The sequence below is a fragment of the Mustela lutreola genome, chromosome 13 (assembly GCF_030435805.1).
Source record: "Mustela lutreola isolate mMusLut2 chromosome 13, mMusLut2.pri, whole genome shotgun sequence".
NCBI lineage: Eukaryota > Metazoa > Chordata > Mammalia > Carnivora > Mustelidae > Mustela > Mustela lutreola.
This window is the reverse complement of record NC_081302.1, coordinates 10,878,714-10,902,352: the sequence shown is the minus strand read 5'-3', so window position 1 is coordinate 10,902,352 and position 23,639 is coordinate 10,878,714. Positions and strand designations below refer to the sequence as shown.

Below are 23,639 nucleotides of genomic sequence, written 5' to 3'. Positions count from 1 at the left end.
CTTTACATCTGTCACTTCATTGAACCCTCACGGGTTCAGAAACAGGCACAGAGTGGTTAAGTCACCTGTCAGAGGCCGACCAGGGAGTTGGCGGTCGAATTGCAGTTTCAGGCCAACTCCACAGTCCCTGCACTTAACTCTTACTCTGTTGCTTCTGATTCCTGCCTTTCTTCCAAGAAAATAATGAAGAACCCTGCGTGACAGTTGTTTCCCGTGTCTCAAGGGCCGTGGGAAGTGAGGGGTGTATAGGTGGCATCTGCTGTGACTTCAGAACTTCCAACGGCTGCATCAGGGTGGTGGTCACGCACGTGTGAAGGGAGTCACACTGCTGGTTAAGAATATCCTTTTGCTGGGATTTGTGCTTATGCCTACTGGATGTTGACGTAAAGCTTAGCCGTTCGGATATGATGCCCCATTTCTTCCTCATCAGTCACTGGCTGGACTTCGGTGACGGGAGAAGATTGCAGGCTCACCTGTTATTTATCAGAAGGTAGGAAGGCTCTGGTGCACTTTCTGAGAAAGACAAATATCAGGTGATCTGAAGATGTTAAAATTATAGCGTATCTAATATAACAGAAGGGAGAAATTTTCTGAAGCAAAGGGCCGGGAATTTCTGAAATATGGTACTCCATGTATGATAAACTTACATTAAGTTGGCTCACAAAGTTTCCACCCGTATTTGCTTTATTCCAATTGCCATGATTAGTTTCCCAGAATATTCTAGACTCAGAGCACTCATGCTAGGTTGTGATTTTAATTGCTTGTTATATCACATCTTCCGAGTTGGTGTGTCAACTAAGAGGCCAGTGATACATCTCTGTCTTGTCTTTCATTTTATCCCTACATTTAGCACAGTGCCTGCCACACACTGGGTATTTGGCAAGTGTTTGTAGAATGAATGCATGACTGGCTGTTGAGTTGATAGCAGAGAAGTCTGTAATCGAGATCTGGTTATTGTTGGACTTGAGGGAAAGAGGAGGCCGTTCTGAATGAGCACTGGTTACATGTAACCTCCTCGTCATTCTCTGATGACTGTAGAACCCTCTACAGACCAGTGAGAGTGGTTTTCCTGTGTACTTAAATGTTTGCTTTCCCATGCTACTTTTCCAAATCCTAGTTGCCTTTTTCCCTCAAATGCTTCCTTTTCTGTGAAGCCTTCCCTGATTCCCACATCGAACCCTATTCATAGTAGTGCCTTATTTATTTATTTTTTGGGGTGCTTTTACTACTCTATACCATGTATTGTTTCTGTTGTTTGGTATGTGTTGTTCTACCAGACTATAAACTCCTTGTGGGCAAAACCCAGGTCTTGTCCAAACCAGCATGCTTCCGAGAGTAGAAAGGAGCGCTAACCAGGTGGTTACTGGGGTAATAGTCCCGTCCGAGAACTGTGCCGGGCACACCTGATGTATGAGCAGTGTTCGGTAGTCCGCTCGAGGTCTGGCTTATTGCAGAAGCACTCGCCACCTGGACCTGTCACAAGCATGAGAAGGTAGCAAGATCTTAGTCTTGTTTCTGTCACTTTACCTATTTATTAGTGATGGTGGGCAATTCATTTCATCCTTTGGATCCTAATTTTACTGACATGTTCAGTGGAGAGGATTATCTGTATCCTGCTGGTTTCTTGGCTCCCCACTTTTGAGGAAAAGATATTAAAAAACCTTTAAAACTGTGAGATGGCCTACAACATAAGGTACTACAGTAGAATTTAGAATAAAATGAAGATTTTCTGACTTTGTAAACAAACTAGAAGCTGAAGACTGAAGTGTTTATAAAGTGTTTTTTAGCAAAAGCATAATACAGTGCCCTATAGACAGTGTTAAATAAGTAAATTAAAAAAAATATTAGTGCTTGCTTCGGGAGCACATATAGTTAAAAAAAAAACCCACATTATTGGTGATATTGAATTCCTTTTTCTTTTACTTTTTTTAAACTTAAAAAAGTTTCTCACCTAGAGATAACCTCCAATTTGGGTCATTCCTCTACATCTTATTGTCACTTTCACTTCAGTGCGTCCTTGTTAATGACCAAACTGAAAGGTGAAAGTAGCAGGTTGGTGGGTTAGACTGTGCTGAGGAGAGTGAGGAATTACTCAATTGTTCCTGACAATTAATTGGAAATCATGATCTCTGCTTTTTTAGCATTCCATTCAGTATTTGAAATAAGCTTTATAATGTCAGCTATCCTAGAGCATGGCAATTAAAAATGTGCCAACAAAAAAGAATATCCCCACTGTAGATAGAACATGCTTTATTCAGAACATATGACTCTTACTTCCATCCAGTGGTGGTATCGAAAACTTGATGTGTTCCAGAAAGCAGTAAATTAAGCAAGCAGTACGGGAGGGCTTGTAGTACATTTTAAAAATAAATACATAAATATTTTCAAAGGAAATAGGAAAAGTACATAATTCAGATCATATCCCAGACCAATTAAAAAAAATTTTAAGTGAAATTTGGTATCTAATACTTGGACCAAACAAAAGCTCTCTAGCCTTTCACCAGCTGGCCAAGTGACTATACCTACTCACTACTGGCAGTAAACATTAACACATTGTGAGGCATGAACAGGAAGCCGAGTCATGAGGCATCTGCATTAACATCCCTTCATGCTAATTGAAGTATTATTAAATCTTAAATTTTTTTTACTTAACAGTGTAAAATTGCTCATCTAATTTCATAGTCATTATATGGTATATTCCAAAATTGAACTGGGAAAGTATTTGTTTTGAATCCAAAAGTACCAATTAATTTTAGCATTCATGAAACATTAAAAATAATTGGATGAGGGAGAAATGAAAGCAACTCATTTTTAATATCTAGACTGTAGGGACATAAAATATTTTATGTGAAGTGCAAAAGAAGGAAGTTACAGGTTCATAACTCGTTTCTGTGGCCCGTTTACACAAGGAGAACCTTAGCAACACATACAAATTTAAATGTGAAGCTTCTTACTTTGTTCTTTAAGGTACACATTCCAAAAGGTAAACTTTAGAATTTGTTCCTGCATTTTAAATGAAAGCTTTATTACCGTTATAACGTAAATTCTTGAAAATGCCAGGTAGCTCAGTGATAAATTTGACAGTTTCGTCTGAGAAAATTTAGTGTCATTGAATTGATCATCAGTATTTTGCCAGTGTATTTTGTTTTAAATGTTCTAAATATTATACTAGAATTTCTTTAAAGGAGGGAGGCTAAGATTCATCCCAATGCCTGACTTTTTTAGTTAACTTTGATTTTCTCAATGTGATTGCCAAGGAAATTATTGAATTCATTTTCTCTGGGTATCTTCTCTATTGCTTTTCTTTGATTCTTGCCATTGCAACCAGCCTGAGGTTTTACATGATAAAGGAAATCTGTGGAACTAATCCTCGAAACCTCTTTCTGTTTTCTCACATAACACCTCCAGGCACAGAAAAGACAGAATACTTCATTTGCATTCTTAAACATTGGGATCTTAGAATGAGTCTTTCAGCTGGAAATGTTATTGCATCTACATTTCCCCTGAAGAAAAAAAAAAAAAAGGTTAACAGCCCACTCAGGTTTATGTGAACTCATCTCTTTTTAGTCTCCTGGTCGGCGCTAAGAGTGTGATAAATGAAGCTTAAGTGCCCAGCATCTTTCTTCTTTACAATCAGTGAGACTTTGGAAATAGATATCAGTGCTGATTACAAGGAACTGAAAAGAAGAAATCAGATATGCACAAAAGCAATGGCAAACACTGACAAACTTTAATCTTCGTCTTCTGAAGTGGAAGAAACATTCCCAAAGGTGATATAGAATATAGTAACGAGAATTTAAAAAAATAGAATATCTTCTCTGTGAGCTTGAAAAGTTTATTTACCCCAAAGGTACAAAGATATTCAGAGATTTATAGGTGATTTCACTGGCTTTTATTAAATTAAGAAGTACCCCAAACCTTTTGTTTGCTCCAGGTACTTTTGTCAGAAACCCAAAACATTTAATAAAGAAATGTAACCATTCTCAGACTTAGTAATAGCTGAAAAGTAGACATGGACATCATCCCACCGTCTAATATTAGAAGTAGAGAGTGTTCTGTTGCTATAATGCTCACTTCCTGTGAATGGAAAAGAGGGTTTTATATGTAACTATATTCCTCAACTAGAAAACCTGACTTCTGCCAATTGTTACAGTGGGGGCAGTTACTGCCCCTCCATTTCCCTAACTAAATATTGTACATGGCTGTCATCTGGAAGTAATAATATTGCTTGAGTGCATTGTGCCAAGTAGACACTTAATACAAAATATACACTAGCCCGAATGAAATCCAGATACTGGTGATACTGAAAGAGAAAGACACAGATTTCTTTGGCTAAATTAAGTCACAGCATACACGATGCTCTGTACAGTAAATATGGTTATAAGTATGTCATTAGATTTCATTTGATCTTGCAATTAGTATCCCAAACAAATGAACAAACTGTGTTGGCTTATAAGTTTATACTTAGAATTTTAGAATGAAACTTTTGTCTCCCCTCTACCACCCACCCCCATGGCAGTCAAATGCCTTAGTGTTCTTATCCCAGTGAGTCACATAAATTGGGTTCTAAATTCCCAGTGAGGACCGCACTTCAAAGAAAGTGATTCCTGTAAATGCAGAGGGTTCGAGGCCGGTAGCACCCTTTTCTAGGGTTTGCATCTCTCCTGATTGATACCCTATAGTCAGTGTAGAGGAAATAGTATTAGGATTTGGTTTCCAGTCTTCTCTGATCCCACACTGTTCTGCTGGACCGCCGGCCCCTGCAGAACGTTGAATGGTAGTGGTGGGAGGGCTCATTCATATCCCGTTCCTGTCTGCTCCTGGGCCAGCTTCTGGTTTCACTGGTTTCAAACCAGCCAGCTGCTGGTTTCACTGGTGTGATCACTCTGAAATCACTTTAGAAAATTTTTATTGTAAAATAAAAGTGCGAAACTATGCAAAACAAATGGGTGGCTTGCTTAAGGTAAATAACCTTGTAGTTACTGCTTAGGTCTAGATAGTAGGTGTTTGCCCTAGAACTTGTCCCTGTGGCCCGTCTCAATCCCATGCTCGGATCTCTCCCTGTTCATACCCACTACGTGACTTTTCTAGTAATCCTCTTCTTGCGTTTTAAGGTAATTTTTACTGTCCAAGTGTGGATCCCTAGAAACTATGGTTTGTCTGGTTTATTTGTTTTCAAATTTATGCCTTTTAAATTTCTCTTAATCCACAGATTCAGACCTTTCTTTTCCTTACAATTTCCTGTTGAAGAACCTTGGGTTATTGTCTTGTAGAATTTCTGTCCATCTTGACTTTGTTGAGTATGTGCTCATGGTATAGGTCAGGGTTTTCCTCCATTCTTGGCATTTTCTGTAGATTGGATTCCTACATCTGGATTTAGAGATGGGATGAGATCTGGATTTGGATGCCTTCGGCCAAGACTGTAGGAGGTACATAGTGTCTTGTTGGCACTTCTTATAATGTAAGCAGTTTTTGATGCTTACTGTCTGTATCTAGTATTTCACTGGATTGCAAAATAGTGATATTTTAACTCTGACATCTTTTTCATTAATTGACTGGAATATATTTAAGGCTCCTAGAGGCTCAGCTGGTTATGCGTCTGACTCTTGATTTCGGCTCAGGTCATGATCTCAGGGTTGTGGGATTGAGCCTTGCCCGGGCCCAGCGTGGAGCCTGCTTAAGATTCTCTCTCACCCTCTCCCACTGTCTCTCCACACCCTCCCCTACTCATACTCGCTCTCTCTCTCAAATAAATAGGAATATATTTATAAAGAGACACTTTGCCACATTTATTGTTTGGTTACCTAGTGGTACAATTCATACAGAAAGAGCAAGATAAATGCACAATTCTTTACCTTTATCTACTAGTTTTTGAGGTGATGAATGTTTCCTTATCCTTTCAAAGTTGACCCAGTTCTTTTAAAAAGTATCATTATGAAGTCATAGATTGAAACCTATTCTGTATGCTTAAATCTGTTGGCATTACTAGCGAAGCCTAACTTGTTTCTCTTAGGCCAGAGGGGGATTCAAGTTGGGTCATGGTCTTTTTGACTTGACCTCATAATCTTTTACAGCTTCCTTGTTCTCCAGTCTGGCAAGACATTCTAGGCTCATGTTTTACATTCCTGCTCCAGGCCTTTAATCAGCTATCACTGTTGGTTTTTTCTTTATGGTATTAGAGACCACAGTCACGCTGCCAGGCATGGTCATTGCTGCTGATGGTTTTTGCTTCTAGGCCTTTTAGTTTATAGGACTAGAAAGATAGGTGTATTAACAGATTTTTTTAAAGACATATATTAATTACATATGATGTAAGTATTAACTATGTTCTGTTAGTAGAATATATAACATGCTAATATATTTAATATGTATATTTAGATATAATGCTATCCCCAAGCACAATTAGGGTGTATGTAATATAAATATGTAATATAGATATTGCATAATACACTAGCTATATAACAAACACATAGTGTTTTTCATATATATATGTATATGCACACACACACACACACACACATATATATATATAAAACTTGTAATAAAAGTATAATTAAATATACCCTGTACTTTACGTGAGATTGAGAGAAAGGAAGAGTGAGCACGGGCAGTTTCATGTGATCCTTCAGTTTCATGTGATTTTTCACATGTCTGGATACAGTATTTTTTTTTTAATGCGTTTTTAGATTTTATTTTTGAGAGAAAGGAAGAGTGAGCACTTGCAGGGGCAGAGGGAGAGGAGAGAGAATCCCAAGCAGATTCTGTGCGGGGTGCTGAGCCTGATGCTTAGTCTCATGACCCTGAGATCATGACCTGAGCCAGAATCAAGAGTTGGTTGCTTAACTGACTGAGCCACCCAGGTCCTCTAGGATGCAGTGTTCTTAAATTTTTTTCTCAAAAATGTTGTTTCCCCTCCACAATCCATATACATATACATAAGTATATTATTTTTAGGCAGTCTGCTCCCAACGTGGGGCTCAAACTCCCAACCCTTTGAGCAAGAGTTGCATGCTCCACCGATAAGCCAGCCAGGTGCCGCTGCCACCATCTACTTAGGTTGGTGGACTGGGCACAAACAGGGAGCTGGCCAGCTGAGGCTGACAGCCTGTGGTTTGCAAGCTACAGGTTTGTTCAGTTCCTCAGAAAGAGGCCCTGAGTTCTTGTTTGTTGTTACATTTTCTCTGTACTTTTTTCTTGGATGTCAGTTTTGTTGGATTTAAAAATCCTTGGCTCATACTTTTTCTTGACTATGTTACTCTGTTTTCTTTCGGCTTGGACGACCATTGTCCGAGTCTGGTGATAATTTAAACTTCTCTTTTGTAGAAATCACATATTCTGTATTATTTTTTTCTTTTTCTTGTAAGCAGTATTGTTAGAATAAATCGTGGTCATTCTGGATGGGAATTTCTCAGTTTTGCTGTAGTATGTCTTTTTGCTATTTCCAATTTTAAAACTATTTTCTTGAAATATAGTTTTCAGTATTTTTTTCCTTTGCTTTAGTTTTCTTGAAAGACTCCTCTTAGCCGTATGTTAGATGCCTTTTCTCTTCAGTTTTGTCATTTTTCTCTTGTATCTTTTAAAAATAATTTCATTATTCTGGTATCTGATTTCAGAAAAGTTTCTTTGTTTCAGTTTCTATCTATTTCCTGTAGGCTTTATCTGTTTTTTTTTATTCACTCTTGAGTTTCCTCTGGGTTAGTCTTCATTTCCAGAATGATATGTCTTATTAATTTCTGATTTTATCTTGAGGTCTGTCACCTCATTTCTGAACTTTTTTTTTTTTTTTTAAAGATTTTATTTATTTATTTGATAGAGAGACAGCAAGAGCGGGGATATAAGCAGGGGGTTGCCAGAGGGAGAAGCAGGCTTTCCGCTGAGCAGGGAGCCCAATGTGGGGCTCTATCCCAGGACCCTGGGATCATGACCGGGGCTGAAGGCAACACTTAACCACTGAGCCACCCAGGCACCCATTTCTGAACATTTCTAAATCTGATGTTATGTTATTTCATGTTTTCTGTAACTTTAGAAAATGTTTTTTAACAGTTTTGGTCTGTTACGTGTTGTTATATTTTTCTCCTGTGGGTTTTTTTTTCCCCCCTTCATGGATGTTATTCTAGTATTTATTATTTTTTTCTTATATAAACATTGTATAGGATTTTATCTTGATCCTTTTATTTTGCATAGTTTTATCTGTAAAGTTTTATTCTATATTGCTTTTTAAAGAACTGTATATATTTTTGAAATGAGTGATACATGTCTAAGAAGTTTAAGTACTTGAATAGAGATAGCAGGAAAAGTTTTTCTGAAGTCTTTTTTTTTTTTTTTTAAAGATTTTATTTATTTATTTGACACAGAGAGATCACAAGTGTAGGCAGAGAGACAGACAGAGAGAGAGGGGAAAGCAGGCTCCCCACCGAGCAGACAGCCGGGCTTGGGGCTTGATCCCAGGATCCTGAGACTACGACCTGAACAGAAGGCAGAGGTTTAACCCACTGAGCCACCCAGGTGCCCCTTTCTGAAGTCTTAAAAAGATGAATTAACCTTGTAATCTCCCTGTCCTTCTTTTTGGTGTTCATACTGTTACCACCGTATTTGGGGGTAGCCTTTCTGTCTGCTACTGTGTGCATTTGACATAATCATATTAATTTTTGGAAGTTTTCTCTCACTGGCTTACTTTTTTAACTTATGTGTTAAGTTCCCCATACCAATCTTGAACTGACCTTTTCTACAAGAAACTCTTTTTCCTTTTAGCAAGGAATACTTTAAAATCTAGAATCTGAGCCCTTTTTTGCAATTCAGCAATTTTTTCATGGCTCTTTTATATGACCTTAGTTTTAAAGTTATCCAAATAGTATCGTGGTGAGCCTAAAGTATATGCATTTAAAAGAAATCTGAATTCATAGTGTAGCGGTTTACTTATATATTTTCTGCGAATGAATTACGTATCATGCATTTTTTTATAAATGATGATTATTTCTGTCCTTCATTCACAACCTAAAGCCTGTTTCAAGTTAACTCTCATTATTCCCTAACACACTACTCAAAACCCTTTTTTTCATTCTCTCAAAATTTGACCAGAATCATTAAATCACAGAATTTAGAAAATGAATCTTAGAGCAGTGATTTTGGCTTTTTGTAATTTCTTTCCTATGTAGTGCTATTAAAGTGTTTTCCAATGCTATTTTTCTATAAAGGCCACTTTAAAAAAAAGATTATATAATGATTTCTTAATTTATTTTGGAGAGAGAGTACGCAGGAGCATGGCGGGGTTTGCGGGGGAAGGACTGAGGGAGAGAATCTCCAGCAGACTCCCTGCTGAACATAGAGCCTAATGTGGGAAAAGACCTCTCGACCCTGAGGTCACCACTGGAACGAACGTTAAGGGTTGGATGCTCAACACCCTGAGCTGCCCAGGCCCCTGAGATGCCCTTGACTGGAATAATACCTTCAGGTATTATATTCGTCATTCAGTACAAATTTACAAGGACCTTATAAAGAATAGATACGGAAGTGTATGTTATTGCTATGGAATGTCAAAAAGACTTGTGATAAAGGGAGACAGAGGATTGGATCAATGATAAAAGATCCAGGGTGAACAAAGGGTTATCAGAAGGGTAGTCATGATAAATTCTGGCCTTAACTTTATAATCACACAGATGACTCTGGTCAAAATCTCAGAACTTTTAAAACATGGTCCATCAGGGACACCTGGGTAGCTCAGTGGGTTAAGCCTCTGCCTTTGGCTCGGGTTATGGTCTCAGGGTCCTGGGATGGAGCCCCACATTGGGATCTGTGCTCATCAGGGAGCTTGCTCCCCCGCCCCCCCGCCTGCCTCTCTGCCTACATGGTCCATCATTTTGCAGTTGCTGTACTGTCTTACCCTGACCTCATCCTTGCTCTTGTGGTCAAAGAATTATGGGAGTTAAGAACTAGGACACTGCCTTCTCATTTTGCCTTAATTACATTTAAGGGCTAATCCAGGGAATGCTATCAAAACATCTAAAAGAAAGAGAAAATTAGTTCATTAAAACATCTGTCTGAGTAGTTACCCAGCTTACTAATACTGGCTATTTTTCTTTTCTGTTGGATGGCACAAAAGAATAAGTCACTAAATCCTTGATGTGAGCTTTTTTTCTTGGTGATTTTACATTTTAGGATAAGTAATTTGTCTCAAATTGGAATGTGTGAGAAAATCTAGTTAACTAATCAGAGGTTCCTAGTTGTTGGGCTCCTGTTAATCAGAATTTTTACTGTATAATCATAATGTATTTTGGATGTTCTCACTTATGTTATTTTTTCAACTCTTTGTGTAGGTATTCTGATTACTTGATTACATCTGTCTACCATAGTGGTATTTAAAACTGCATTTATAGCAAACATTCTTCCACCTTAGCAAATAAAATGAGAATATGGAAAGACAACCAATAGTTGAAACATTATTGTTTCCTCTTGACTTGGCTTGGCATTTAGTGGGTTGCAGGTTTGGGATGAAGAGACATGATATGATATGATAATTGCTGTGGTCCAAAATGACTAGTTTATCCAGCTGGAGACATGTGGGGTAGGTGGAGTGTGCGGAGATGGAAGCCTACGACCATTTTGCTCTCTTGCAGAGAGAACTTTTAATGTGTTTACATTTTGAGGGTCTCACAAAAGATCCTTTTTTTAAAATTAAGAAAATAAGGTTCTATTAGTAAAACTAAATGTGAACATTTGATGGGGAGGTACTTTATGGGCCTCTGTCTTGGCTGAAGAGGTTTCTCATCGCATTCTGCCATTTATAACTGGTAATTGTAGGTATTTGGGTTCCTGTAATGTATTTTGAGGTCCTGTGGACTTAACTGTCTTACTTTTCTAAGTTCTCTTTTTATCAGGACTTCTGCTTAAGAGATAAGAACTAACAGTTTTAACATTTAGCCCGGTGTTTTACATTATTATTTTATTTAATCCTTCAATCAAACTGGCAAGGTGGTTATTATTCCCATTGTCACACAAAGAAAAGGAGACTTTATTTGTTCAGAGTCTAAAAATTCCCTTTTCTTCTGTGTTGGCTTTGGACACAAAGGAAAATATACCTCCTGAGTTTAAAGGCTTTGGTTTTTCTGTATATTTCATCTGAGTGATTTCATATATAACTTTTAATTTTCTCCTGTATTTAATGCCTTTGAAAATCCATATCTCAGCCTGGACTCATCTTAGAACCTCTAGACCTGTCTGTCAGCTTCCTGTACACTATCATAGACATCTCACCCCCCAATTCTTGATCTTCCGTACATTGCTTCTGTTGATTCCCTGCTCTCTTTCCATCTTCTGCTCTGGGTGTGTTTAATCCTTTTGGTTCCTAATGGCCGAGAGACCGGTCCAAGCAACATGCTGCAGTAGCTACTCTGGACAATACAAGGAGAATGAAACTCCTTCCCCCAACCATGAGGCCTTCCAGGCACCAGTGCTAATAGATAGAATGCTAGGCATAAAATACACGATTTATTCTTTGTGCCGATCTGACCAGAAGTCACGGGAGAAGCAACAGTTCAGGGCCTGGCTCTAATGGTGCCGGGGATACATTCTGGTTTTCCATTTTTCATATTTAATCTCCATTCTTCACCCAGTAACCTTATCCTTTACTTCAGCAGATGTCACCTTTACTTCTCTAGATGGTGCCCTGTGGTGGCGCTCTCTACATCATGTTTTGTTCTCTCCCTGATTAGTTTGTTGGCAAAATTCATTAGCATCTTGTTCATTTTAATACTGTAAACACAGGGGTGGATCCATTGCTTGGGAACTAAATGTGATTTATACAGAAGAGTTTTTGTTGAAACTATAACTCTACCTGGTAAATTCCCACTATATTCTTGACTCATTTCTTGTAGTCACAGAGGATGTAAACATTCTGTCCTTTGTCTATTTCCCTTTGGTATTAGTGACCACGTTCCCTTGAATTAGTGGATATCCTGTGGTTTTCATCCATGTCCCTTACATTTAACTCGAAGCTTGACACAGGGTTGGTATTTAATAAAGAAGGACATTTGTGTTCAACTAGGCAGTGTGCTATAGGGGAGGGAGAATGCAAAGATTTATGAGGTGTTTTAAAGGTGAACCTACTGTTTAGGTTAGGTGGCAGGATACTGTATATAAATATAATACTGTAGAAGTGGCTTTCCCAAAGAATACTGTTAATATCACACATTTTGTTACTTTGTTATCATTCATTTGTTACTTTTCTTTGGCTCCACTGTTTCCTAGATCTTTTTGCACTTAAACTGTATTCAACACTCTATCTTTTAATGTATTGGCTCAAATGCTTTGCTTTTAAGTTGCTTTTGGTATGTAAATAATTAGTCAATATACATACGGGTTTTTCTTTTTATAAAGTTGTGACTGTATCAAGCGCTGTATTGTTTTTGTTACACATTTCTCCTTGTGTTTCTCCACAGGCCGCAGAAGATGTCGTTTTTATTGGACCTGACACACATGCTATTCAAGCCATGGGTGACAAGATTGAAAGCAAATTATTAGCTAAGAAAGCAAAGGTTAACACAATCCCTGGCTTTGATGGAGTAGTCAAGGTGAGAAACTACGTTATTGTAATATATATGTCCTTAAGGCAAACATTTTGTGAAAAGCATAAGATAAAATGCAGTTATTACTAAATGCAATAATATAAATGCAAGATGAAATGAAAAATATACATGTGTAGGTTACAATAAGTCAGTGTTGTTTACACTGGATTAGTCTTTTTTTTTTTTTTTTTTTTTTAAGATTTTATATTTAAGTAATCTCTGCGCCCAACATGGGGCTCGAACTACAACCCCAAGATCAAGAGTTGCCTGCTACGCAGACTGAGCCAGCCAGGGACCCCTGGATTATTTTAAATGGTATAAATTAAAAGCGTTTTTACTTAAAAATTAAAAGGATTTTCTGGGGCATCTGGGTGGCTCAGCGGGTTAAAGCCTCTGCCTTCGGCTCGGGTCATGATCTAAGGGTCCTGGGATCCAGCCCTGCATCGGGCTCTCTGTTCAGCAGGGAGCCTGCTTCCCCTGCCCCCCATCTCTGCCTGCCTCTCTGCCTATGATCTCTGTTTGTCAAATAAATAAATAAAATCTTAAAAAAAAAAAGGATTTTACTTAAGCATTGTATTTCATGATAAAGAATTTTTTTTAAATTGAAGTCTCATTGACACATAAAGTCACATTATTTTTAGGTGTACGACATAGTGATTTCACAACTCTATACATTATGCTCTGCTCACCACAAGTGTAGCTACCATCTGTCACCAGACAACCCTACTGTAGTCCCATTGACTGTAGTCCCTGTGCTGTAGCTTTTATCCCTGTGACTAATTCGATAAGTGGAAACCTGTACTTCCCAGTCCCCTTCACCCACTTACCCATCCCACCACACCTCTCCCTTTTGGACACTTACCAGTTTGTTCTTCGTGTTTATGGGTATGAGATTCTACCTTTTTTAAAAAAGTATTTTATGTATTTATTTAGAGAGAGGGCACGCGCAAGTGCAAAAGGGAAGGAGGCAGAGGGAGGGAGAGCAGCAGGCTCCTGGTTGAGCAGGGAGTCAGATGGGGGCGCTGGATCCCAGCACCAGGATCACAGCCTGAACGGAAGGCAGTCCCCCAGGCGCTAGGAGATTCTGCTTTTTGTTTATTTGTTTTTTGGATCCTGCATATAAATGAAGTCATATGGTATTTGTCTTTCTCTGACTTATTTCACCTAGTATAATACCTGCTGGATCTATGCATGTTGTTGAAAATGGCAAATTCTCAGTCTTTGTTCAGGCTGAGTTATAATCTGTGTGTGTGTGTGTGTGTGTGTGTGTGTGTGTGTGTGTGTGTGTTCTCTTCTTTATCCATTCATTTATCAGTGAGCACTTGGGCTGCTTCCATGTCTCTGCTGTTGCAGTGAATGCTGCAGTGAACATAGCGGTACATATATTTGAATTCATGTATTTGTTTTCTTTGGGTAAATACCCCAAAATAGAATCACTTATCATATAATATTTCTATTTTTAATATTTAAAGGAACTTGCAGGGCATCTGGGTCGCTCAGTCGGTTAACTCTGCCGTCGGCTCCGGTCATGATCCCAGGGTCCTGGGATGGAGTCCCACATCAGGCTCCCTTCTCAGCAAGGAGTCTGCCTCTCTCTCTCCCTCTGCCCCTTCCCCAGCTCATGCTCTCTCTCTCTCATTCTCACTCTCTCTCAAACTAATAAATCTCCCCCCCCCCCTTTTTTTAGGGTACTTCCATACTGTTTTCCGCAGTGGCTGCTCTAGTTTGCATTCCCACTGACAGTGTAGGAGGGTTCTCTTTCTTCCACATCCTCACCAACCCTTGTTATTTCTGGTCTTTTTGATTCTAGCCATTCTGACAGGTGTAAGTGATGATCTCATTGTGGTTTTAATCTGTGTGTCCCTGATAATTAGCGATGTTGAGCATCTTTTCATGTGTCTGTTGGCCATCTGTATTGTCTTTTTTGTCAAGTGTCTTCTGTCCATTTTTAATCAGATTATTTGTATTTTGGTATTGGGTTATATAGATTCTTTCTATATTTACTGGATATGTCATTTCAAATATCTTCTCCTGTTTGGTCATGATTAATATTGACTCATACTTTCATAGGGAAAAACTTGATGATTTAAAAGATGTTCTCTTACTGCTCTGGATTGCATTTAATGATGGTATGTGTTTAACGTTTATAGCATTATGATGTTCTATGTGTATCTTTGTGTTGAGTTTCTGTCCATATGCATAAAACATCAATTATAAATGTGTTTCTGGTAGAAAGTAGAATAGCTGTAGATGATTCTAGATCCCAAACATAACTCCTCATTAAGTAAGCAGCTTTCGCAGCTGGTGCCCAGGATCCCTCACCACATGGTGTTTCCAGTTTAGTGGAAAGAAATGTGGTTGTTTTCTTCCTAGAGCACTGTAACTCCTTGTCACTTCATAGCTGTCACTTTAGTCTCTCTTCCCTTTCACAGCCACAGGTCTTAGAAGAATTGCCCTTACTTGTTTTCATGTCTGCACTGCTCACTTAATCATTAATCTACCACAGTCCGGCTTCTTTCCTCATTCTTAGGGAAATTTCTTTTGCAATGGTTACCAGCAACCTTTCCTACTCAGTAAATTCAGTATATAATTTGTAATCCTGGTCTTTAGCTCTTCAAAGCATTTGAGTCTTTTGGTCACTTTTTCCTTTTTGAAATATCTATTCCTGGCACATGACTCAGTTCTAGTTACGTTTTTGTATTTTTTGGCTTGTTTTGAATGCTTGTTCTTAGTCTTCATGCTGATTGTTCTTCCTATCTTTGTTCTTTAAATGTGGTTTTATTTTGGATTCTGAGTAGTAAATGTTTTCTTATTGTACACTCTCACTCTGGGGCAGCCTCACTTATTCTTACGGCTCACGCATCAATTCTCTATATATTTATCTGGGCTAGATCTCTCCTGAATTTCAAAACTGCGTGTGTGGGGGTGCCTGGGTGGCTCAGTGGGTTAGGCCTCTGCCTTCAGCTCAGGTCATGATCTCAGGGTCCTGGGATCAAGCCCCGCATCTGGGTCTCTGCTTAGCAGGGAGCCTGCTTCCTCCTCTTTCTCTCTGTGCCTGCCTCTCTGCCTACTTGTGATCTCTCTCTCTCTGTCAAATAAATAAGTAAGAATCTTATTAATAAGTAAGTAACAATCTTTAAAAACAAAACAAAACAAAACAAAACAATACTGCATGTGTGGTTCCTTCTTAAGTAGTTTTTGCTTGATGCCCCTGAGGCATCTTGAAAGTAGTAAGTTAAAAGCTAAGCTCATAATTTTCTCTTTGATTAGCAATTTGCAAACTGTGTCTCCATGCACGTCTGATTAATAAATAAAGTATTGCTGGAACACAGCTATGCTCTCTCCTTCACAGATTGCCGATGGCTGCGTTTTTCCACTAGTGGCTGAGTTGAGAAATTGTGACAGACCACATCACCTAGCAAGCCTGAAATATTTATTACTTGGCCCATTCAGAAGGTGTTTGCTGATGCCTGCTCTAAGCGTCTCAACCTGTTTCTTTCTTGCCTGGGAAAGTGGTGCTATTTTCCACACTGTTTCTCAAACTAGAACCTTAGAGGCTTCACCAGCAGACTCACCCAGGCGCCCCACCCAGTTAGCTTTCAACACGATTGCTTAAGTGACCTTTCAGAAATCCAGATTCAGTCCAATGCCTGTGCTGAAAAACTCTTGAATGGCTACTACTTCAAATCCTTTAAATAGCTGGGCTTTGTTTTTTCTCTTCAAACTGATAGTGAGCCCGTTTACCCGGTTTTACATTGTGTATGCCAACCATATATGATGTCTTTTAGGTATTTGAAATTTCTCTACTAGATTCTGTCATGCATGTTAATTCTGCTTCTCTCTTCATTCCTTATTGTCTCCTCATTGTTTGGCTGTTGGCTTAAACATAAATTCCTCACAGAGGCATTCCTCAACTGCCTAGATTAGATTAGGCCTTCTGCTGTATTTTCTCTTAGTTCCCTGTACTTTGCCCATCACATTTTAAATCATTCATACATTCATCTACTAAGTAAATATTTAAGTGCATACTATTTGTCCAGTATTGTTTGAAGTGCAATGTGTATAGTAATGAACAACTATAATAAAAATATTCCTGGGCGCCTGGGTGGCTCAGTGGGTTAAGCCGCTGCCTTCGGCTCAGGTCATAATCTCAGGGTCCTGGGATCGAGTCCCGCATCGGGCTCTCTGCTCAGCGGAGAGCCTGCTTCCTCCTCTCTCTCTCTGCCCGCCTCTCTGCCTACTTGTGATCTCTGTCAAATAAATAAATAAAATCTTTAAAAAAAAAAATATTCCTGCCCTCATGGAGCTTATACTATAGAAGAAGGAGACAGACAGTAGACAAATAATGAAATACATAGTACATGCTATGGTGAAACATGAGACAGGGAATGGGGGAAGGGGATGCTAGGAGGTGGTGACAGGGCAAGTCATGCGGATTTCAGGAGGAAGAGCAAAGCATATGAGGCAGAAAGAGTAGCAAGTGTAAAGTTGTTGAGATTGAAATGTACTTGATGTTCAACAATCAACCAGGAATCTTGTGGCTTCTGTGATCAAGGGAGAGAAGAATCAGAGATGAGGTGATTGAAGTAGGATGTAGTAGGGAGCTCAGATTTTATAGGCCTTTCTGCCCATTTTAATGATGAGTTCAATGTATACTTCCCGCATGCCAATTATAAACTCTTTGCTGAAAGGGATTGCATTCTTTTTGTTACTGCATCACTTACACATGTGCCTGGAACAGAGTCAGTGTGCATGAAATACTTGTTGGATGAATAATCTCCTAGGAGATGAATTTTTACACATATAACCGTGGTATACACATTATCTGTTGTGTAGTACATATTTACTAGACACACCAAGAACGAAAAGCATAATGAAAAACCAAGAGAATACATAAAATAGACAATAGAAATAGATTCACATATGCTGTAGATACTGGGGTTGATGATAACTGTGAAATAAGTACAATTGATCTGTTAAAAAGGTTTTTTTGAAGAAAATGTGGAAAAAAAAACGTAGAAAGAATTTCTGGCTTTTGGCTCATGTCCTGATCTGATCCCTAAAGTCATGGGATTGAGTCTCATATTGGGCTCTGTGCTCAGTGTGGAGTCTGCTTGTCTTTCTCTCTCTGCTTCTTCTCCTGCCTGTTTGCTCCCTCTCTCTCTAAAATAAATAAATTAAAAAAATATTTTTAAAGAATTTAGCCAGGGAATATGAGTCTCTAGGTAAAATTAAATGGAAAGTATGTAATGGCAAATATATGGAGGTAAGGACTTTAGATAGGTTTAATAATAAACTAAGTAGAATATAAGATCCATGTGTAGAGTTTATCAGTATTTCATCGCTTTTTATGGCTTAATAATGTTCCATAATAGGACTAAACCACTTTCTTTTTTTAAGAAGCCATTCATTAGTTGATGGACATCCGAGTTATTTCCATCTTTTGGTGATTATAAATAATGCTGCTACAAACATTTGTGTGCAATTGTTTGAGTATCTGTCTTGAGTTCTTTGGGGGTATTTATCCAGGAATGGAATTGTAGGGTCATATGGTAATTCCATGTTTAACTTTTTGGGGAACTGTCAGGCATCTAGACCTTTGTATAATCCTCTCTTCAGTTTGGGTAAAACCTGTGACTTGCTTCTCTAACTGTTAGAATATGGCAAAGGGTAATGACATGTCACTTCCTGAACTAGGTTATATTATAGAGCAAAGGTGATTTGCTATCACTGCATTAACTTGCATTGTAGGGGAGAGTAACTGAGTGTTACTGCTATAAGTATGTTTCATTATATAAGACTCCATTTTAGGAGACGAGAGAACAAATTCTAGTTTTTGACTTGACATAAGGAGCCATTTTGAGGAAGTCCACATGACAATAAACTTCAGGTAGCTTCTGAGGATCTGAGTTAGGGCAGTCTCTCTGAGAGTTAGCAGAAAGGTAGGGTGCTTAGTCATGCAGCCACAAAGAATTGAACTCTGCCTACCATCTGAATGAGCCTGGATTTGTCCCCAGTTGAGCCTCCAAATTAAAAGGCAGTATAGCCCACACCGTAACTGCAGATTTGAAAGACTGAGCCGAGTGTGACAAGTGTGACGAGTGTGACAAGTCTTTTCTTTAGTAGGCTGTCAACTGTTGTTTTTTTCTTTTTCTTTTTCTTTTCATTCTTGTTTTAGAGAGCTGTATAAATTCAGGTGGTGGTTTGGATAGCTTATTATGAACTGTGATCTATTTTGCCCCAGTATTTCTGCCAGTATAGTTTTAATTTTTTTCTTTTTCTTTTTTTTTTTTTTTTTTAGATTTTATTTATTTATTTGACAGAGAAAGGTCACAGGTAGGCAGAGAGGCAGGCAGAGAGAGAGAGAGAGAGAGAAGCAGGCTTCCTGCTGAGCAAAGAGCCCCATGTGGGGCTCGATCCCAGGACCCTGAGATCATGACCTGAGCCAAAGGCAGTGGCTTAACCCACTGAGCCACCCAGGCGCCCCAAGTTTTAATTTTTTTCAACAAAATATTTGAGTTCTTTGGGGGTATTTATCCCCCCAAGATCTTGAGATCTTCAGTAGGGGCTTGGTTTTGGTCACAAAGGTAGTAATGAGTCAGAGGCTAAGTTAATTCTGTCTTGATGATGAATAGCAGAATCCTCAGGAATTCACACACGTGGTCTTTAGGAGAGCATATGTTCTGGAAATTCTGTTTTTTTTTGTTTTTTTTTAAATTTTGGTAACCCTCTTGTGATGAGGTCCCCTGGAGTTTTGTTTTTGTTTTTTAATATTTTATTTATTTATTTTGACAGACAGAGATCACAGGTAGGCAGAGAGGCAGGCAGAGAGAGATTGAGAGGGGAAGCAGACTCCCACTGAGCAGAGAGCCCGATGTGGGGCTCGATCACAAGACCCCGAGATCATGACCTGAGCTGAAGGCAGAGGCCTAACCCACTGAGCCACCCAGGCGCCCCTGGAAATTCTGTTTGTCCTACATATTCTTTCCCATGAAGTCAGTGGGTGTGGTGTCTTGTAGGAAGAAGATGACCTAAGCTGAAATCAAGAGTCAGATGCTTAACTGACTGAGCTACCAAGGCACCTCTCAAGAGATTGCTTTAATGTCTGGAGTAGAAACATCTCATTTTATCTGTAAGGCCATCAGTTTATTCTGCTTCTTATTCTGCTTTTTGTCTGTGGGCTCTTTCAAAATTTATAGTATCAAATTAAAGATCTGTCTGTGTGACTTTTTCCACCAGTTTTTGCATGTTTATAAAATTTTCTGTTTCTGGCTTAAGGCTACTCACAAAAAGTGAGGAAGGAGCTGGATCACAATTGCTTCGGGGTCCACTCCTGAATACCTACATGTACTATGGAGCCTGTTTCTGAGGTGCCCAATAGACATCTCCTTTCTTTGCCAGCACAACTAGATCAGAGGCCACCCTATGTTCATAGAAAAGATTCTGATAGTAGCTTCCCCAGGACCTTTCCCATTATTTCCAGTTTTTCTAAACTTGTCTGGTTTCCTGTGCAATTAGGAGTCTGAAGTCACTCTTAGGTCTTCCATTTTGCCTTGTATCCAGTGTGTGTGTGTATATGTATGTATGTATTTTTTTTTTTTCAATTTTTAAATTAAAAACATTTAAAAAAAAAAGATTTTATTTAACACAGACGGAGTACACAAGCAGGGGGAGCAGCAGAGGGACGAGCAGGCTGAGCAGGGGCTCAACATGGGGATTGATCCCAGGACCCTGAGATCATGACCTGAGCTGAAGCCCCCTGAAAGGCGTCCCTTTTATCTCAGGTTTTTTCCTTCTTTCATTTTTTGTTTTTTGTTTTTTTTTTTCTTCTTTTAAGAGAGCACTATAGGAGAGAGCCAGCACAAGTGAGAGGCAGAAGAAGAGGGAGAAGCAGGCTCCCTGATGAGTAGGAAGCCCGACAGTCTCGATCCCAGGATCCTGGGATCATGACCTGAAGTGAAGACAGATACCAACCTACTGAGCCACCCAGGCACCCCTTATCTCAGGTTCTTACTAGCAGTGTGAGCCGATTCATATCTATCTGGGGACCCTGGATTATTTATGCATTCCCCATTTTCTCTCTGTAAATTTCTATCTAATCTTTGTAAGCTTTGGAAAGTCTTTGGTAATGCCTCTGAGTTCAGAATGAGACCAGAGTTTTAATTTAGGCGTTAAGGCTGAGCCAATTCTGAAATTAGCTTAATTTTAAAAGGTAATCTTGCTTGGAGGGTTTCTGGCCAGTTAGAAGAAAGGGAGAGCAGGTCAGTGGAAGAAGAGCAGACCAGGGGAAATGCAGGATAAAGACCATCGGGTTCGACAGAGTTTTAAATTTTTCACATTTTTTGTTTGGCTTTTCTATGTCTTTCCTTCTTCCTTTGAACTTTGTTTTCCCTGTGAATTTCACAAGGAAGCAAATTTGGAATCCGAATTTCTTTTGGAAGCTTCTTTATTGTAATGAAAAAATTACAGAACATGAGGTATTTGAGCTTTTTATTAACTGCCCCCCTATCCAATCAGGTGACTCTCACATGAACCATTCATATCAAAAGCTTACAGAGGAGTCTGTGATAATTTTTAATTATCCTAGGTAAGATTCTGGTTTTTAGAAGCATAGGAACATAAACTTGATTTCTGGATTTAGTACCTTTAAGGAGAGGTTTGCTTCAGAGAGAGCATAGACTTGTCCTGAGACAAACCCATGAGAATCTTTAAGAACATATCAAATGTGTTGTTTGTTCACCTCACGTCTTGGGCCCCCAGCGTAGTGGTTGGCCATCTCTAATGGTAGACCTGACCATATGCAGTGTCGTGGTGGTTTAAATTTGGAAGGGAGAGCTCTTCCAGATCCAGACTCCCATGGACAAAAGTCAAGACAAAAACTTCTCAAGTTTTGTTTGTTTGATTTTGCAAATTTTATTTACTTATTAGAGAGAGTGAGTTGAGAGAGCACGAGTGGGAGCAGAGGGGAGGGAATAGCAGACTTCCCAGTGAGCAGGGAGCCCCCTGTGGAGCTTGACATCATGACCAGAGCCAAAGGCGGACACTTAACTGACTGAGCCACCCAGGCGCCCCTCAAGGTTTTGATGCGGTTTCAAAGGAAATTTTATCCTGTTCAGATACCAGTGTGATGAAATCCTCTGAATATATCAGCCTCTGGAGCTACATGAAGGTGAACTTATAGGTCCTATATTTGTCTTCTTCCACATAAACTTTGTCTGTGGGTTTAGAACAAAAAATGTCGAGGATATTTTATTTCTAATAAGGAGGTCTTCCTCTACTAATAATCATTTTCAAATCTAATCCAAATATCAAAGAATTCCTCATTCCTGAGTTTCCTAAAAAAGAAATCGGAGCTCTCCCTGGTGAGATTTTTGTCACTGTTGTGGTTGGGGACACCCCTTGGTGGGGGCTCACTGGGCATCAGAGGAGCTCTGCGGTTTTTCCGAATCCAAGGTCTTTAACAGAACTTAGTGGAACCTCCCAGATTGCCTCAAAGTGTCAGTATCTTTAAATGTAGTAGCTATAATGAAGTTGGCTTTGCTCGTTCAACTAGTTCATCTCTTCGGGGAGGCTGCATTTTACCATCTGCATTTGAATTTGCAGCTGCTGTTAATTTGTAAAATAGGGAGAAGTAGCAAGTAGAAGAAAAATCCACTTACCTTTTCAGTTTTGTTTCATCGTATGCTTTAGGCGACTTTTAAGATCCATTCATGCCTTCACATAATGGCAGATTCTCATTACCTGTGTCACTTTTAACTATGGTGTATAGTTCTTGACACCTGTTGTCTGAATTTAGTTAAGCCCTAACTGAACATGTAGGTTACATTTTTCAGATAAACATTTAAAAATAATTTTAGGAATGTTCTTTTGTTTTGCTCCTTAATTTTCATTCTAGTTTTATTTCTAGCTTACTTTTAGTTATTTGTTATAAGAGGCTGCACATATTTTTTAAAGTTCGGTTATTTAGTTTTCTTTTGTAGTAACTACATTCGTTTGGAACTACACTGTTCTTCACATTTAATAGTTTTAGATTTCTTACATAAGAGATTACTTTTAAGGATATCTATGCAGGTAGAGTTTTGCTGATACAAATAAATTGTATAAATTTTTGGAATACCATGTGGTTTTAGCAATTGTATTAGCAATACTTTTCCATTGGAAGCATGTATGTGTTAACTATAGGTAGTTTTATCTTTTTTAAATAATAGGTTGGTTTTTTTGTTTTGCTTTAGTTTGTTTGTTGACCCCGCCCCCCCCTTAGCCTATAGTATCTTTTTTTTTTTTTTTTTTTTTTTAAGATTTTATTGATTTATTTGTCAGAGAGAGAGAGTGAGTGAAAGCGAGCACAGGCAGACAGAGTGGAAGGTAGAGTCAGAGGGAGAAGCAGGCTCCCTGCGGAGCAAGGAGCCCGATGTGGGACTCGATCCCAGGACGCTGGGATCACGACCCGAGCAGAAGGCAGCTGCTCAACCAACTGAGCCACCCAGGCGTCCCAGCCTATAGTATCTTTAAGGCTAAATTTCTTTCTTTCCTTTTTAAAAGGATTTTATTTATTTATTTGACAGAGAGAGCAAGATAGCACACAAGCAGAGGGAGCAGTAGAGGGAGAAGGAGAAGCAGACTCTCCACTAAGCAGGGAGCCCAAAATGTGGCTCATGATCTCAGATCCTGAGATCATGACCTGAGCTAAAGACAATTGCTTAGCCATCTGAGTCACCCAGGCGCCCCTAAATTTCTTTTTTTCTTGACAACTGTTTTCTAGATTCCCCCGCCAAGTAATGTTCACCTAATTTGAGTAAATTAATGTGGTTTCAGTTCGTTACATTTCTTTTTAAAACGTTTCTTCCTTTTCCATTTGAATATTTAGGCTAGTGTATGGAGGGTGTATAGAGGTGGTTTGCCACAGTCTGAAAATCTTGTGTGTGGTTTTCATTATGTCTTGTTCTTGAATCATTTTTTCGATTAGAGGGAAACCACATTATTTTAAGGTATAATCCTCAAGCAGTCATCTGATAACAAGTATTTGCCTTTAACAAGTTCTGTTTTATTCAACATCTTATTACCTTGATCTCTAGAGCT

At 38.9% G+C, this 23,639-nt stretch overlaps 1 protein-coding gene across 2 annotated transcripts in view; it reads left to right on the top strand.

The window, feature by feature from the left end:
• The window catches only part of PCCA (propionyl-CoA carboxylase subunit alpha), a 414,664-nt gene that overhangs the window by 106,868 nt on the left and 284,157 nt on the right, over positions 1–23,639 (top strand). For both annotated transcript variants that reach the window (XM_059143714.1, XM_059143713.1), the window contains one exon: positions 12,435–12,566. In XM_059143714.1, the coding sequence (XP_058999697.1) occupies positions 12,435–12,566 (132 nt within the window). The remainder of the gene's footprint in view (positions 1–12,434; positions 12,567–23,639) is intronic.